The sequence below is a fragment of the Platalea leucorodia genome (assembly GCF_965183815.1).
Source record: "Platalea leucorodia genome assembly, chromosome: 7".
Classification (NCBI taxonomy): Eukaryota; Metazoa; Chordata; class Aves; order Pelecaniformes; family Threskiornithidae; genus Platalea; species Platalea leucorodia.
Window position 1 is genome coordinate 60886746 of NC_138829.1, and position 17434 is coordinate 60904179.

General features: G+C 38.4%; 1 protein-coding gene across 3 annotated transcripts in view; it reads left to right on the forward strand.

Annotated features, from left to right (window-relative positions):
• The first annotated feature begins 219 nt into the window (after nt 1-219).
• Nucleotides 220-17434, forward strand: part of IPO7 (importin 7) — a 39446-nt gene continuing 22231 nt past the window's right edge. For all 3 annotated transcript variants that reach the window (XR_014228740.1, XR_014228741.1, XM_082317499.1), the window contains exons 1-8: nt 220-477; nt 9637-9718; nt 11363-11516; nt 11882-12040; nt 14825-14981; nt 15630-15719; nt 16158-16252; nt 16352-16436. Coding sequence is in view for 1 of the 3 variants with exons in the window: in XM_082317499.1 (XP_082173625.1) it covers nt 394-477; nt 9637-9718; nt 11363-11516; nt 11882-12040; nt 14825-14981; nt 15630-15719; nt 16158-16252; nt 16352-16436 (906 nt within the window). In the remaining 2 variants the exon portion in view is untranslated. The remainder of the gene's footprint in view (nt 478-9636; nt 9719-11362; nt 11517-11881; nt 12041-14824; nt 14982-15629; nt 15720-16157; nt 16253-16351; nt 16437-17434) is intronic.

Sequence of the window (17434 nt, forward strand, 5' to 3'; positions counted from 1 at the left end):
GGCGGACCCCTCTCCGTCCCTCCCCTCCCCGCCTCCCCTCAGCCTGCGGGGGCGGCGGCGCGGCCCCCCACAAGCGCGCCCGCCGCCCGCCGCTTGGGTTTGGCGGGGCGGGCGGCGGTTGGGCGGGCGGCGGTTGGGCGCGCGGCGGCGGCCGCTGCGGCGGCCGTTGGACTACAGGTCCCGTGGCGCCGCGCGGCGCGGGGGCGGGGCGCGGGCGGCGGAAGGGGCGCCGCTCCCTGGCGGCGGCGGGGGGCAGCTCTATCCGGGCCTTTGGCGCTTTCCCTTCCTTTCGCGCCGGCGGCCGCTGCGAGGCGGCGGGTCCATGTGCGCACGGCGCGGCGCGGCCCCGGCCCCTGCCCTCCGCCTCCTCCTCTTCCCCCCGCCGCCGCCACCATGGACCCCAACACCATCATCGAGGCCCTGCGGGGTACCATGGATCCGGCGTTGCGGGAAGCCGCCGAGAGGCAGCTTAACGAGGTGAGGGCGCCGGCGGGGCCTGGGCCGGGGCCGCGGCCGCTGCGATACGGGAAAGCGGGGGGGACGGCGGGGCGGGCGGCAGGGTCGGGGCAGGCCTGTGTGAGGGGGAAGCGAGGCAGGCCCGGCGGGGGCGGCGGGAAGGGGCCGAGGGCGCGGGGAGACGGGGCTGAGAGGAGCGGTTCCACACCCCCCCGCTCCCTCACGCCGTCTCCCCGCGCCCTCGGCCCCTTCCCGCCGCCGGGCCCCGCCTGGTGTCGCGGCGGTGCAGGCCGGGCCCGGCCGCCCGACTCGCATTGTCCCCGGCACATGGCAGCAGGGCCTCCGGCCGGGGCCAGGCCAGGCCATGCCGTACCGGGCGGGGCTGCTCAAGGCCGGGGGGGGGTTAGCGGCAGAAAGCGGTTGGCGTTGGGGAGGAGGCCCCCGTTGCCTTTCCTGTTGGTAACAAATTACCTCCATTGTCTTCCTGCTCGGAAGGTAATCTATAGAAGGGTTTAATATCGTCGGTGGCGCAGGCCCCCAGTGGCTCAGAGGCTGGACCCAGTCCTGCCTAGGACTGTTTAAGGGCAGTCTTTGGATGTGGAAGGCAGCAATTTGTCAACGGGAAAAGAGGTAGCAAGACCCCCATCACTTTATAAATAGTGCAGCCTGTTAGTGTAAGAGTGGCCTGGGCTGAGTTCGCAAATAAATCTGATAGCCTGGCGTTCTTTGGTGTTCGAGCAAACCCTTTGGGCTCTGGGTTCGGCAGCGCTGTCGAGGTAGGTGTGCTTTCTGGGTGTAGTATCGACACGTGCCCAAGAGACGGGGGAAGACTGGGTTCCCAACCCAGATATGTCATCCGCTTAGACTACATTCGTGTGTCATATTGGAATATAACAAAACCAGCAGGTCCTGCTTCCACAGGTTTCAATTTTGGAAGAAGGTTATATTTTTGTTCGACTTAACTCCACCTCATAGGTGAAAACTTTTCTTTATCGATGAGATACAGCCACGGGACTTTTAGACATTTTGGAAAAAAAAGGTGTTCTAGTGTTTGACTCGGAGAAAAGGTGATAGCTTGATGGAGGAGGTGAAGGATAAGCCTGTGTGGCAGCTCTTGTGGTGCCTTTAGTTGGCCTTTTCCACAAACGTTTTTCTTTGTTGCTCTTAAGCAGACTTTAGGCCTGAAAAAACACGTTTAATGCAACAGATGTTCAGCAGAGCTTAGATAAAGGTGGGCCAAATGTTCTGCTGGCAGTAGAGAAACTTTCAAAACCTAAAGGTATAGCTTCTTATATTATAAAAAAGTGTAATTAAGCTGAATTCCTGCATGTCATTTAACAAGTGAATGGCAAATAAATATTAGGTGCATTTGAAATAGATAGCTGTAAAACTACTCAATGTTCAATTGAGGTTTGTATAAAGTAATTGGCTATCTTTTCCATATACTTCAGTAAAAAGTATTTTAGTGTTTCTTATTTAAACCAAAATTGAAAATAATGTAATTATCTATAAAGATAGTAATATATATGAAATCTTAAGCTGGCTTCAAAATGCAATTTTTTGTGTTCTATGTATGTCAATATCTATATATAGTAACTTGCTTGAAATCTATTTTAGCTATTTTCTGCAGGTATTGAGTTGCTGAACATGCAGGAAATTACGTTGTCTGCCAGTCGGGGTCTTCAGCAAATGGCTAACTGTTGCATGAAGGATCATGCTCACCGGCAACTGACTTTGTTTCACACTTTTGAATCAAAACATCATGGTCTGTCATGTACTACACAAGTATTAAATTGGTATAAAAGCCACATATCTGTGCCCCTTTAAAAGCACCAGACGTTGAACCAATGCGTAAGAATTCTCTATTATTGGAAATGTAGCCTCACTGATCTTTCACAGACCTTTTGTGATAAAAATATTTCTTAAACCCTAAATCTGCAAGCACTTGTACATGTGTGCAGTTTGTCACATGCATGGTCTTTGTTTTGCATAGGTTTACTGCAGTCAGTTGTGCATTTGCTTGCAGGATACTGGTCTACATTTGTTAATTGTTAGGGCAATTGTGTTACCAGTTAATATTTTATTTCAGGTATGAGGGTCTCTTTCTCTGTAAAGATGAAATCTTGCAGCAGTGACCGCTATTCTTGCACATAGCCAGGCACACACAAGTGTTTTTATAATTTAAGTTTAATAGTTGCCCTTGGTTGACCTTTTAGTTTACCTTTAATTTGTCTGAAGTGCCTCTGTTGAGCTGATGAGACTGGTTTTCAGTAGAATGGTCATTTTACCATATCAGAAAAGAATGTGCTACAGTCGGCAATTGATATTCCTAATTAATGGAAGAGTTAAGTATCTAGGTTGTCTTCATCATAATCAACAAAGTTTCCACTGACTGGAGAAGGGAACTGGGGTGTACGATTCTTGGTTTGTTAAGGCTGTGTTATTTTTCCTTTCACCTTGGCTAAGTCATGAATTGTTCTGTGCTTTATTTCTTCTTTCACTAAATTTTATCAGATTATATTGCCTGCACATGAAGTGCTGTGAGAACTTTTTAGAGTTTAGATATGCTAAAAAAAAAAAAAAAGGCAGGTATCTCAGTCTCTTTGACTTTACTTTCCTCCCTGTGAAAATAAGTTATAGGGAATGATACCACTAGCTCTTGTGTCCGACGGCTTCTCATGTAATTTCCAGCTGGTGATGTACCCTGAGGTGTTTGCCCATCTCTATCCCTGTCTTACAGGGGAAAGCTGTGTTTTACAAGGACTTAGAAACCAGACTCTTCAAGTAAGCTATTGGAAAGCAGCAAGAAGATGTTGTTGCCTTGTGAAACAGTCTGTACTGCGTGTATAAAGTGTTTCCCAGAAATGGTGATGAAAATAGATATTTTTAACTATGCAGCTATGGAACGACGCTCTGAAAATAATACACAGTGTTGTTTCATCTTCTAATATCAACATATTTATAAAGGCACAGTTGTTAGATAGTACTTTCCTTGCAGGTTTCTTCTTTGTAATTCCAGGGAATTTATAACTTAACTGTTATGTATGTCTTGTAAGTATCTGAGGTTAACCTCAGTACATATGAGCTATTAAGACATCTTTTTTAGACTAACCACCCAATTTTTGTGTCTGACAATGTTTTTTTAAAAAAAAAAAAAAAAAAAAGATCAATCCCCAATAACTCATAATTTTTTTAAGTCAAAAGCTTAACAGAGTTTGTTTAGGAAAATGTTATCCTGTTGCTCTACTAAAAAACTGCCTTTCAGAAGTTATGTTTAAGCTTTTTCATGTTCTAATATAAGCGATGGGGGAAGGAAAAATGCTTTAGCTTGTTGACTAGTCGCCATTGCACACCATCGGTTTAACAGAATACAGTAGGGCCTAGTTCAGTGTCTTTCATTGCCTGCTTAATAGATACAAATGTCAGAACGATGGAATGATTAAATTTAATGATTGGACTCTTAACTACGGGGAGCTTTGGAGTGAAAGGTTGTCAAAGGGGAAGAAACAAGCTGCTTATTACGCAGTGCCTTTCATCCGGGAATTTCCAAATGCTGAAATACTATGTGTTGGATCCTTTGGGGTAGGTATTTATAGTGTTACCCCCATCTTTAATTTTTTTTTAACCTTTTCTAACATGATCTTCGTGTATAACACTTATGGCTATATATTGTAGTGTGAGTAAGAACAAGAACTGAGCATAAGTTTCCTGGCACTGATTATCAGATCATGGGTTCTCTTTTAAGGTTGTTACGATGATATTTTGCCCAAAGTACTTGATTATTTTCACTTCCCTTATTCCATCTATGTATTTTGGTGCGTGCTAGATGAGAGATGCTTTGGGAAAGGATGGTTTTAAATTTTGTGTATCAAGGCTGGTCCAACACCAGAAATCCCCTTGGGGGCAGTAAGGAACCAAGGGAGCTTTGTCTTGGTTAGGAAGAAGTTACATTCTTGATGCATGTTAACCAGTACAAGGTAAAATCCTAGCAGGCAGGGCGACTTGCCACTTTCTCATGACTTAGCAAATAGTTACCATGTGTGCTTGGCTAGCCTTTGCTAGGAGCACATTCGTTTTTCCTCTGTGAACACAAGAGCAGATAGGCTTCAGAACTTGCAGACAGTATTCTGATGAAATGAGCATCAAGGACGTTTGCAAGATAAGCGTGTATGTATTTTTTGTGGACCTTTAACTGGATTTACATATACATTGTGGCTGCATAAGAGGTGGCAGAACTAGCTTGCAAAAACCTGAGGTCAGAATGACTTCCACACCTGCTGAGTTCTTAAAAAAGAATTGAAAGAGTGCTACAGGGCAGTTTGCTGATTCAGTATGGCCTAACAGTTCCTGACCTTACCTTTCTATAAAAAACCCAAACTGTTTCATCTCAGTATAATAGTTCTGTTCATCTAGTCCTGTTATGGTCTAGATCAAAAATTGCATGTAGATTTTTTCAAAATTGGAATGGGGGAGATGCATTGAATTCCTATTTTTTCAGCTCCTTAAAAAAAAAAAAAAGTAACCTTTATTTAAATGTGTGCTACTTTGAATAACTATATAAATAACATAGGGTTCTAGTTCAGCAAGATATAGTAAGTATTACCCTTCTGTTTTGCTTTTTTGGTAACAGTAAAGAAGGTACCTATAGTATTGTGTCTGTTATGGTATGTTAAATTCTTAATGTCTAAGAAGAGTGCACAGAGCTCTTTTTACCTGAGATGAAGCTTCTTGTTTTTATCATTTAGTGGCATGCAGGCTTTGTATGAGATATGAATAATTCTAGTATTAAAGATGAATTTAACTGACCTTAGTGAGTATTGCTACTAGGGAGAAAGTGCTTTTGCGTATCATAATTAACTGTTGATAGTTCATATGCCATGAACTGGTCTCTTTAATGTTAACTTCAAACTTCATTTATATTTCAGATTATGTATCTGGCATGACACTTTTCTCAAGTGTGTTTTAGCACATGGCTAACAAACCAACTCTGCTAGGAAAAACTGCAGTGAAATATGCACAAAGATTGTGTGTTCTGGAACAGTGATTGATATTAACAGACAGTGGTGCAGCGTTTGTGGTCTGATAGAATACATTCCTCAGCTAGCGAGGCTGCATAGCAAAGATTGCTCTTGGGAAAAGTCCCTGAGTTCTTTGGCTCTTAGACAACAAAGTCATACCAGTGACAAGGCATGTTGGAGGATTTGTAAGGGGGAAGAACTTGAGATCAGTTTTGGTTTTGTTTTTTTAAAAGGTTGAGTTACATATTGGGAAACAGACTTTGACTGTGACAGAACCATTTTTTTTTTTCAGTTATCATTGTAGTTCTCTAAATTTAATATTTATTTTAAAAGGGTATTTGTAAACAAGGAGCAAGAGAATAAAAGACAAAGTTTTGCGGATGTCAAAACTTTAAAGTCATAGAAATTGTTTCTATTCTCCATGCAGTTTAGAGTATGCAATAGCCACCATTGTGAAATCCTGATTTTAATTCTCGCATGCTGGAGCCATGGGACTTCTGTGTAGAATGACACTACTTGCCAGTGGCTTTCACGGAAGTGTCATCACTGGGGCACGCATGGGCCAGCAGAATCCTCTGTTCAGATAGTTCCCTGATAGACCTTTAATGAATCTTCATTTGCAGCTCACCTTTTGTATAGCAAAGTATTCAAGCTAGTATTTGTATAGAATATGTACCTAAAATAGGTGTGGTTTTTTCGTTTGTTGTTTTTTTTTTTTTTTTAGCAGTGCTGTCAGTGAAGAGGAACATGATGTCCTGAGAGGCAGCCATCTTTGGAGAGTAAAAATACTAAAGATTAAAATAGCTGAAGTGGATGTGTGTTCAGTATTTTTAATGCCGTAGATAGAAAGTTGGCACCTATGTGGTGTCTTATTTTAAGTTCAGTTGGGTTTTTTTGGGTGCCAATAAGACATTGGATGTTCTTTTTAATAGTAAAGCGAAACAAGGGAGCAAGTGACAGGTTATTGTGGTACCTGGGATTTTATTTGACCATTCAGTACACACATACCTTCATGTAGCTGTCCTTACTCCTCCCCACATTTCAGTTTCTCTGGAATCACCTTCATTTCAGTGGCATGGGAAGGGGGTCATTGTAAAGAGTTTGGAAGTCCTTTATATTCCATATAGAATGCATAGAAGTGTTAATGTAGCTCTGTGTGAATTTAGTTATGAATTGAATGGATTAAGAGGAGGCTTTGTTCAAAAAGTACAAGGTATTTTACTTATGCTACCTTGTATTAAAAGCACAAATTATTTCTAGTCTGAATCACTGCTTTGAACGACTCAAGGTGATAAAGTAGCTCAGCCTCGTGTTTGGTTGGTGTCTGCTTGAGATGTTAATAAGGATGATACTTGTAAGATTTTAAAAAAAACAAGGTAATGGTATAGATGTTTTGGTCCTATCCTTTAAAATTTGTTATAGTTCAAAGAATCCAGTGAAAATATATTAATCCCACGTACTACTATAATTGACATTTCTGGACAGCTTCTGTAGCTTGCTACAGGCATAGGCTCAGTCCTGTTTTTTTAATGAAGAAAAGATTATTCTTCGGTATTTTATTAAATTTCAATGTGTGGCAGTTTTGTACACTGCCTAATTTCTGTTGCTTTTTGCTTTTAAGACACAACTTTTTTTTTTATTCAATTTTTGTTATTCCCGTTAGTTCCTTCATAGTTCTTAAGCTATTTCAATATTTTTTATTGAAATGGATAGTTTTTATTAAAAGGATAGTTGTCATTTATCATGAAAAAGGGAAAGTAATCCTTCATTTTTAAAATTCTAGAACTAAATGCCTTTCAATTTCCGAACGTGAAATACATTGCAAATTTTTGCTATTGAAAAGGTAGCTGTTAAGTTTATCATAGTCATTGTGGAAAGACATCAGTTTGCACTTTTAAGTCCATTTTATGCAGACTGTAACATGCCCATATTCACAGGTGAGTCAAAGGTTATTGAAACTGAAAGCTTTCTTGAGCAAGTTCATAGTAACACATTTAAGTGCAGGAGTACTTCCGCTGACATTAATGTTGGGCATATAATTGAATACTGTGCTGAATTAGGGTCTAATGTCATTTGTTATGTGTTGCAGAAGTGTGTCTGTTAATGTTACTTAAGAAAAGAAGGAACTTAACGGACCTGGAGCTGTAGTAGAAATTAATACCAACAAGTAAATTTTATTTTAAATATATTTATTGAAGTATTACTTGACAGTTGAAAACAAATACTTTTTTTTCATTTGAAAGTGTATTTGCTTCTTCAGGACTTTGGGGATATCAGAGGCATGTGGGTCAGAAAGATGCGTGCTTATATTGCAATTTCGGTTACTCCCAACTCATCAAAATGCAATCTACAAATAAACATATCAGTTGGACCAGATGCGAGTGTTGCTTCTGTGTGTTTTCTGTAGCCTGTAGATTTTTAGTGCACAGGATGAATAAGTACAACCACGTTTCAACATTTTGGGGGGATTCTTAAGTCAATTCGTTTCTTCATTTAAAATCAGTTTTGAATAACAGGAGATAGAAAACAAGCTACACTAATCAAATCTAAGTACAAATGCGTAAACAAATGACATGTCCCAGGCTGTCCCTTTTACACTTGTTCATAGTAGAACGTTGAATTTGCTAGGGAAAGTTGAAGAGAAGAACCTGGTGCTGTAGGAGTGAGCTGGGCAGTGTTACATACTTAGGAGGAATGTTGATATTTCATACCATCAAAAGAGCTTTTGGTCCTACTAAAAGAATAGGAAGATAACTTCTCATTGTGTCTCTTTAGGATATTAACTTGCTCTGCTGCAGTAACTGAGACAATAATTTGTTTTTGATAAATGAGTAGTGTAATTTCAATGGTTTTCAAAGTATTAATTTATTTGCTTTATGTACGGAGTAATAAACTGAGTAACAAGTAGGTAAGAGGTGTTTTCCTAAGAGTTTAAAGATTGTTATGTAGATCTATGCAGTTGTCTTTGATGGAAGTGCCGCAAAGGGCGTATGAAACAATATTGACATGTCAGTGGAGATAAAGCAGAAATGTATCTTGGCAATTTGAGTCATGGAGTAATTAGGTTAGAAGGGACCTCTGCGGAGCATCTCGTCCAGCCCCCTGAAGCAAAACTATTTCGAAGTTAGATGAGGTAGATTGGGACTTGTCCAGTTGAGTTCTGAATATCTCAAATGACGAGATCCCACAGCCTCTGTGGACAGACTGTACCAGACCCTGTCCACCCTTGTGATTTTTTTTTTTTTCTTTTGTAAAATAGGAATTTCCCCTCACTGCAGCTCATGTCCATTGACTCTTGAACTCGAGGAAAATTATGTCATTTTCCAGTTATAAAAACTGGAGTTAGTTTTTAAGCATTACAATTCACTTTTCCCAGGGAAATTTGGGGTTTAATGCTTAGGGTAAAGGATGCTATAATAATGTTAAGGTTAGTTTCCTCGTATTGAAAGTACAATATCACATTTAGTGTACCAATGACATTTCTCATTATTGTAAGAAAAAACATGTTTTGTTTTCTTTGAAACTGAACTTTTGCAAATCCTTGCAAAGTTGTTACTCTGCGGATGTCACTCCATTTAGGTCTCTGTACTGTTGGTTTGCTGTTGTATAGGTATGCTGACAGTTGCTGCAGTAATGCATAAATGGTCGCTTGAAGCTGTTTTTGTAGAAAGATGGACTGAGTTGGACAGGCTTGCTTAAGGCTGGGCTTAGTTTTAAAACATAGTTGCCATCTGTTTCTTAGATTATTATATAATGAATTCATACCTTGTTAAAGGTCACTGTAAACTTGCTGTGCTTGGGTTTTTCTGGCTATTTAGATATTCTTTGAAGTAAGTATTTGTTCTGAAGGAAGAACATGTTTGCTGACTGTAAAAGACTGATTCCTGAAGCCCGTTTAATGATTTCTTCAACTCTATTACCTTAAACGGTGGGGTTTTTCCTCCCCCATGCTGTCTTCAGAATACAGTGAGCATGAAACTCTGGAATGCTTTGGTTGATTAGCTGACTACTGTGAAACAGTCTGAATTGCTGGTATTCTACTGATTGCATTACATCATTATAAAGATATTGTAAAACCTAAGGGGAGTATTCTAAAACTTAACAAACTATGACTAAATAATATTCTTTTTTTCTTTTTTTTTTTTTTTTTTTCCCTCTACAGGCTCATAAGTCAGTGAACTTTGTTTCAACTCTGCTTCAGATCACTATGTCCGAGCAACTGGATTTACCAGTGAGACAGGCAGGCAAGTTTTCAAATCTTTTTTTTCATTGTATCTACTTTAATGGTGCATACACACAAGTACATATGCAGATACTGTTAAAGAATTCTAATGGTTTTAATCTCAAATACTCAAAAGCTGGGAGACACTCAAATTACAGTCATCCTGAACTATATCTGGCACCATACACTGAATAGGGAAGACAGAAAGAAAAGGTGGCTGGCTCTTCAGTGATTGCTCCCCTTTATCTCTAGTGAATGAAGGTCTTTAAGGAAACAGAATGTTTTATGATGCCAGTACACTTGGTCCAAGGAGGTAATTTAACCTTGTACTAGTAATGCTAATGTTTCTAAACATTTTAAGTGGAAGAAAACAAATTATGTCTTTTGGAATCCTGCTCATTTGCACATGAGCCATCTGTAAAATTGGATATTGAATATTAGCAACTCCAAGCACCACCTTAAAGCCACTATGATTACTTGATAGAGGTTTCTGATATAATACTTCAGTGGTTTTTCTGACAGTTCAGGAAGTGTGATCTTGATCACTTATTTGAATTTTTCACGTAGTAGACTATTCTCAGTTGTAGTATAAGCCTAACTTGCATTTTTATTTTAGTGCTTGGGGGTACCATTCAGATGATGACTCCTAAAGTTACTGCTTAACATGCATAACATGCAAAAAAGGGGGGAGGTTTGAAAACAACCTCTGAAAATTCACCCTCAGTGTAAGCCAATTAAAAACCAAAGCAGTAGAGAATGGAGACAACTCATACAATGCATAGCTTACAAACAGTGCATGTTTTGCAAAGTAATTAATGGCATGATAAATCCCACTGAGGACAGATTTAAATCTGTGGCAGTTCGGTCTTGTAATAGCACATATCTGCTAAGTGATTCTTACCTTTGCAGACTTTCAGAAACCCTTTGGTTTTTGAATCTTCAGAAGGTGCATATGAAATTTGGGCAGAAAAGTAGCTTTATGGATTTGTACATAGAATTAGATTAATAGTAACTTTGTTATTAGTTTGTCATTTGAGATTTCCTGTTGCATGTTGTAAGTCCTTTTCTTTCCAAGTGCTGTAATCTATATTCTGCCACAGAAGCCATTTGGATTTGGTTGTCAAATGGTAAATGCAGGCATTTGTGCCAGCAACCTGATTGCTACAAAGTGCTGTGGCCCATAACCTTGGTATAAAGGAGCTCTGTTTCTCTTTAGCATTCACTCCTGTGTCACAAACTTAATTAGATTTTTTTTTTTTGCTTACAAGGGATGTTTTAGATAGTCGTTAGTATTGATTAGCTTTGTTTTAATGAAAATACTGAGAAAATAATTATAAAGGATTTTTCAGAAGTGTCTTGCTAAAATGTTCCACAGCTATTTATCTGTAGCACAGATAAAAGCAATACATTTAGTGTTTTTATATGAAAACAAATTCTTTACAGAACTAAAAATACAGACATCACAATAAATGGGTAAAAGGGTATCAACCTAGTAGATTATTAGGTTAATAATTTGCATGGTTTATGTATTTTGATTATCCTACTCAGAAATGGTCAATGAATTAGTTATTTCAAGCAGTTTTGTTCTAAAATAGATCTGTTTGCAAAATGAGTGTTTGTTTTGTAATTTGAATGGCTATCAGCTGATTTGCCACTTGTCTCACAGGAGTTATCTACTTGAAAAATATGATAACCCAGTATTGGCCAGATCGTGAAACCGCACCAGGAGAGATTCCACCTTACTCCATCCCAGAAGAAGATAGACACTGTATTCGTGAAAATATTGTAGAAGCCATTATTCACTCTCCTGAGCTGATTAGGTATGCAGTCTTAACCTGTTTATGAATTGGCTGTGGTTTCTGACTGTTTGGTTTCTCTCCTTTCCCCCCCCCCCCCCCCCCCCGCCCCCCCAACTAAGATCACCATGCTAAGCATCATTGTCATACACTGTGTATCCTAAGCATAGAATTAAAGTAGATGGAAAAACAGTTTTCAGCTTGTGCAGCATGTAGAAATTTAAAGTTCCTCAAATGGAGAATGTTAAGCAGAAGGTACAGAACCTAAACCTTCTAAACAAAACTTGAAATAAGTCTAAGTTTGGGCAATACTAGCTGTTTCAACACCACAAGAATATTATTAAAATAATAGTAGTAATTTATTTAATCATTGTGCATTTGATTTCCAGAGTACAGCTTACTACTTGCATTCACCATATTATCAAGCATGATTATCCTAGTCGCTGGACTGCAGTTGTGGAGAAAATTGGATTTTATCTTCAGTCTGACAACAGTGCTTGTTGGCTTGGAATTCTTCTTTGTCTTTATCAACTTGTGAAAAACTATGAGTAAGTTTTTCTACCATTTAAAACAGAAGAATTAGTATATTTGTGTGTGTTTTTTCTGTTCTGTATATATATTGTAACCATGTAGAATTGCGTGTGGGATTGCACAAAGGTGATAGAAATCTAATTTTAGAAAATATTCTTGAATAGTCACTGTGCAGATGTTGGCTCATATGTGTTCTCCACAGAAGAAATGACAGAAAAACTGCCTTCATTAAAGGTTTGAGATCAGAAAAGAGAGGGTGTTTTAAAGCCTTAATTTGGTTGTTGTTTTTTATGGATTGATAGCAGTAAGAAAGTCTGCTCAAAATCACAACTTTTGCAGAAAATGATGATTTAAACTGGGTTTAGACTGTTAAACAATTTGTACTCTAGGTATCAGTGAAAGTGTACATGTAAAGGTTTCAAAGTATGAAATCTTGAATGTTAGGAAGCTCAGAATTAGTTGACTGACTTTAATATGATCATTTTGATAGCCTCAGCCAACCCATCATAGGAAATCTTTATCAAAGCCTACAGTTCTCCTATACGCAAGGCATTGGGCTAGGATACAGGTGTATGTTCTTTGCTCTGTATCTGGTATTATGCTCAGAGCTTTAAAGTTGAGGTTGCCCTTTGAGAAGTTACGTGGGGCTTAGCTGCTGCTGCTGACATGTAGGAAACTCATTTGAGCTGGGTCAGAGAAAAGTGCAATCCTGGAGTCGGGGAATTGTAGTAGTGGAACTGATGGAATCCACAACTTACTGTTTCAAAGCACTGTCATACATAACATTTGTGTTTCAGGTTCATTTTTGTTTCATTTAAAATGTTGCATTGAAAACTTTCACTGTCTAATTCTATGAATTTTATGTAAATTAATGTAAAACAGGTGAATATGAGTTTATCAAAAATCCTTTTTTTTATAGCAATGCTATAAAGACCTTTTAATCCCATGTTGGACTTCTTTTCGTGGCTGAAAATTGCAAGTCCTGCTAGGAGAGGAAACTAACTAATTTCTCACTTGATATTCAATATAAACATCTTTAACCAAATATACAGCAGAGATCTGTGAGAAATAAAACATGAAGTGTTCACTGGTAGTATATTGTGATTATAACAATCCTTGTTTAGGGAAGAATTTTTAGAAGAGCACAGTCACTGTGTGATTAAGGTAACAGGTGTGTTCATAATCCTGGTTGATCAAACACTAGCTGAGGCCAGGAACTGCTCATACTTGTTTAGCTTTCTGCTGAAGTCAGTGAGGGTCGGTTTCACAAATCATAGGAATATGCACGATTCGTTGTGTAACAATATGGGGGAAAGCAGGTCTCTGTAAAATTTGTTAAATTACTTATGTCCGTTTTTTGGGGGGGTAAATCTGCATAATGTTATGACTTTGATCAAGTTTTTACTGCTCGAGTTGTAGGAATATTTAGCTATTGAATTTTTTTTTCCCCAAGTCCAGCCAGCAAGATCAAATGTCTGCTCTTTGTGTAGTCATTCCTTCTGTTTTTTTTTTCAATTGTGTCTTTTGCAGAAACTAGAAACTGAGTTTTCCTGAGCAACATTTAATTCTTAGAGTTAGGTTTCTATTTCAGAAAAACATGGAAACTATATTACTGAAGGGGATTTTGGAGCTCAGTGTTCTGTAGTAGTTTTTACAGAACATGCCATCTTGCAGCAAATTGAGTAGACTTTATCTTATATTTCTGCAAATTGGCACTGTTGGAGAGGCTGAGCATTGATATTTAATATTAGTGAAAAGTCTACCAAAAATGTATTTAAAAAAAAAAAACAAACCCCAACCAACCAAAAAACCAACCAAACCAAAACCCAATCCCTCAACCCAAAAATCTCTCACAGTAGTCTGAGTATTATAGTATTAATTACTTAATCAAAAAATAAAGCTGTACAGTCTGAAAGTGATATTTTATTTTGTTCTTAATGTCATCACAAGTATGGACAAGATCCTATTCTGCTGTGATAACTCTTGAGTCAATGAGGACATTCTTCTTTTTAAATTAAAAGTTGGGGGGAGATTTCAAAATGCGACTTCGTTTCCTTTCAGGAATTCTGAAATGTTTTGAGAAAGGAAATGGAGCCTTGTTTTCAGCATAGGCAAACTGGTGGACTGTCACCAGCATGGGAAGGTCTGAGGCACTATTTCAAGGCGGGGTTGCGATTGCAGCCTGCTTACAGTCCGCCACATAGCCTTGAAGCCTACATTCTCCATCAAATTGTTAGATTTGGGCAAATTAAATGGTAAGATGTGAGGTCTAGACATCAATGGTAAACTGTGAGAGACTTCACAGTTTACTTTCTTCAATGTCAGTAGAGTAATCTAGCTTGTGGAAATATTTTGATAAATTGTGAACTCTGATAAATGTCTTTCTGGAATCTTACTGACTAGCCCGGCATGTGCCATTCTTGGCAATAAACATGTACCTTTTGCTTGCAGTTTTTGTAGTGCTCTGATTGCTTTTCACTATAGTAATGGTGTAGCTGAACACGGCGCACTATTCAAAGTGACTAAGTTGGCAAGAGTGCATTACCAGGAGAAAACTAATGTGGATATATAGGGGAGTAATGGATGCTCAGTGGTTTTCTAACTTGCCTTTTAACTGTAATGTTGTCTGCCTATACCTTTATTTCAAATTCTGTAACAAGAAATGGCTAGGTCTTTAAAAAATCATATGTTGTTATGAACTGTAATATAGCCTATTTGTGTCTATGCTGGGAAAAGGTGGACTTTTTAAAATTCAAAAGCTACTTGAAAGATCTACAAAACTAGTTTGTTCTCATCTAAAGGTACAAGAAACCAGAGGAGCGGAGTCCTTTGATAGCTGCGATGCAACATTTTCTACCAGTTCTGAAGGATAGTTTCATTCAGCTCTTGAGTGATCCATCTGATCAGTCTGTCCTCATCCAGAAACAGATTTTCAAAATATTTTATGCCCTTGTCCAGGTAAAAAATAAACTTTGTATCTACTTGATCAGTAATTTAATTTAAAGCAGTATGCTTTTCCTTAAAACAGTAAATGACAGAAATATTAACAATATTAGATTACATCTGAATCATTTCCCCTACTACTCAGCTGTGATATGAATCATAGTTTTTGGTATGCTTGATTGTGCTGTACTTTTACTTTTGTAAAGTGCTATTCCTGGTTGGCATTAGACAGAACTTATGCATGCCATCCTCTAAGGTAGAGTGTTTGCTAGAAATCCAATTAGAAAATCAGTTTTCTAATGACAGATTGTAGAGGCCAGCCTACATAGAATTACCAGTGTAAATGCAGCAGTTTGGAATGAAACTGTTAATATGCTGTTAATTGCTTCAGAAATTAGTGTAACATCCATTTAAGTAGCGTCTTAGCATTGCATAAGCAGAATGCATTGGAGTAAAGACCTCTGGCACTTTTGAGGATATTGAGGATATAGACTAGGTTGTGTTAAGTTCTTTAGCCTGGTTTTCCGAGTCATTTGCTAATATTTCGTGGTAGCTAAGTGTAGACGAAGATTTGAAAGAGCTAAAATTCAAACTGTGAAAGTGACATTATTTTCAAATTGCTTTATAATAAATTTATTTTGCCCCTTTTTTTTTTTAAATAAGTACACGTTACCTTTGGAGTTGATAAATCAGCAAAACCTGACTGAATGGATAGAAATCCTGAAGACTGTTGTTGACAGGGATGTACCAGCTGTAAGTGGCTTTTGGCTATTTATGTCTTTAAGCTTAAATATTTTTCATTCATTAGAATGTTAAAAAGTTTAACTTTTTATTCTGCATTCTTTTTTCTCTATAGATGCCAAGAAAATAAATTTTTAAGCTAAGTACGGTGTTTTAAACAGACTAGACAAATTTTGAAAATATGTAGCTTGTATGGGAGTTCTGTTGGTTTCAAATTATAGCACAACTTATTTTGGCTTCTTGTTTCAAGAATTTGTTGACCATTTATGCAGCATATATCATGGGATTTATTTTCATATATGCTGTACTTCTGTTAAGCTAGAAGTGCAAATGGCAGGTTAAAAGCAAAATATGCTATATAGTTTTTCAAAATACATATAATTTGAACTCTTTGTGAATAGTTGGTAAATAATTTTTTTCTTTTTTTCTTTTTTCTTTTCTTCCCTAAAGGAAACCCTTCAGGTTGATGTAGATGACAGACCTGAGTTGCCGTGGTGGAAATGCAAGAAGTGGGCTTTGCATATCTTGGCTAGGCTTTTTGAGAGGTATTTTCTCTTCCATTATTATCTTTAAAAAACCAAACAAATATTCAAGTCAATAATATTACTGCACCCTTGAATTTGCATACTTGCTTCTAATTCTAGGTATGGAAGCCCTGGTAATGTTTCCAAGGAGTACAATGAGTTTGCTGAAGTGTTCCTGAAGGCATTTGCTGTTGGTGTTCAGCAAGTAAGAAACACTGACGGGGCGGGGGGGCAGTATTAGGATAAGTTTAGAGTTAGTAGTGATTTCTTATTTCATTATTTTCTGAAAAGAGGCTTCTTGCTCTTCACAATTAGGGTTTTTCTAAGCACATTGGTATGGAAAGCACTGACATCTATGGGTTAAAGGAAAAGAATGATTAAAAAAAATATTAATTTGCCACATAGGACAATCCACTGAAAATAGCCTATGCAGCATTGATAATCTGTAAATAGAGTAAAAGCTCTCATATAACAAACCCTCAGATGAGCTTCAGATAAATGCTATGATTTTTTCTGGAAGAGACAGGTAAAATACTTATGTGGTGTAGTTGACCTTCTTAGCTTTTAATTCTGATGATACAGTTCTTCTTTGACTCAAAGTCAGTAAATACTAAGCTTTGCAGCCTTCTGCAAAAGCCTGATCAAGCAGAGGCTTGCTTACAAACAGGTAAGTCTGGTCCCTTTCCACTCTTCTTGCTGTCTGGGGGTTGCCACTTCTACAGGGTCTGTTATACACAAAGCATCTTCTGGACTATAGCAGTTTCTAACCTGATGTATCAATGTTATGCCAAACTATCCTTGATTTACCTTTATTGGAGTAACTTCATGATTCAGATAGTCCTACCACATGGCAGCAACCTACAGACTTTCCTGAAGGGACAGAATGGTTTGGTGGGGCAGGAATTGTCATCTGCCTTTCTTATAGTGCATGTGTGTTTAAAGTCAGTTATTTGAACTTTTTGAACTAGCAAGAAAATTCCCATGAATATTGGGAAGCTTTTGGATCTGATTCTCAGCTCCTGGCTGTACAGCTGACTTCTGTTCTTTTGAAAGAAGTTTATTTATAAAACAACTTCAAGTAGTTTTTGTAAAATTTCCTTGTATTGGCTCATAAATCTGTTTAAATTAAGGTGATTAGGTTGTCAATGTAAATAGACAATTTATGAAAATCTCAGGGAGCAGAACATTTTCTTCAAGGCCTTT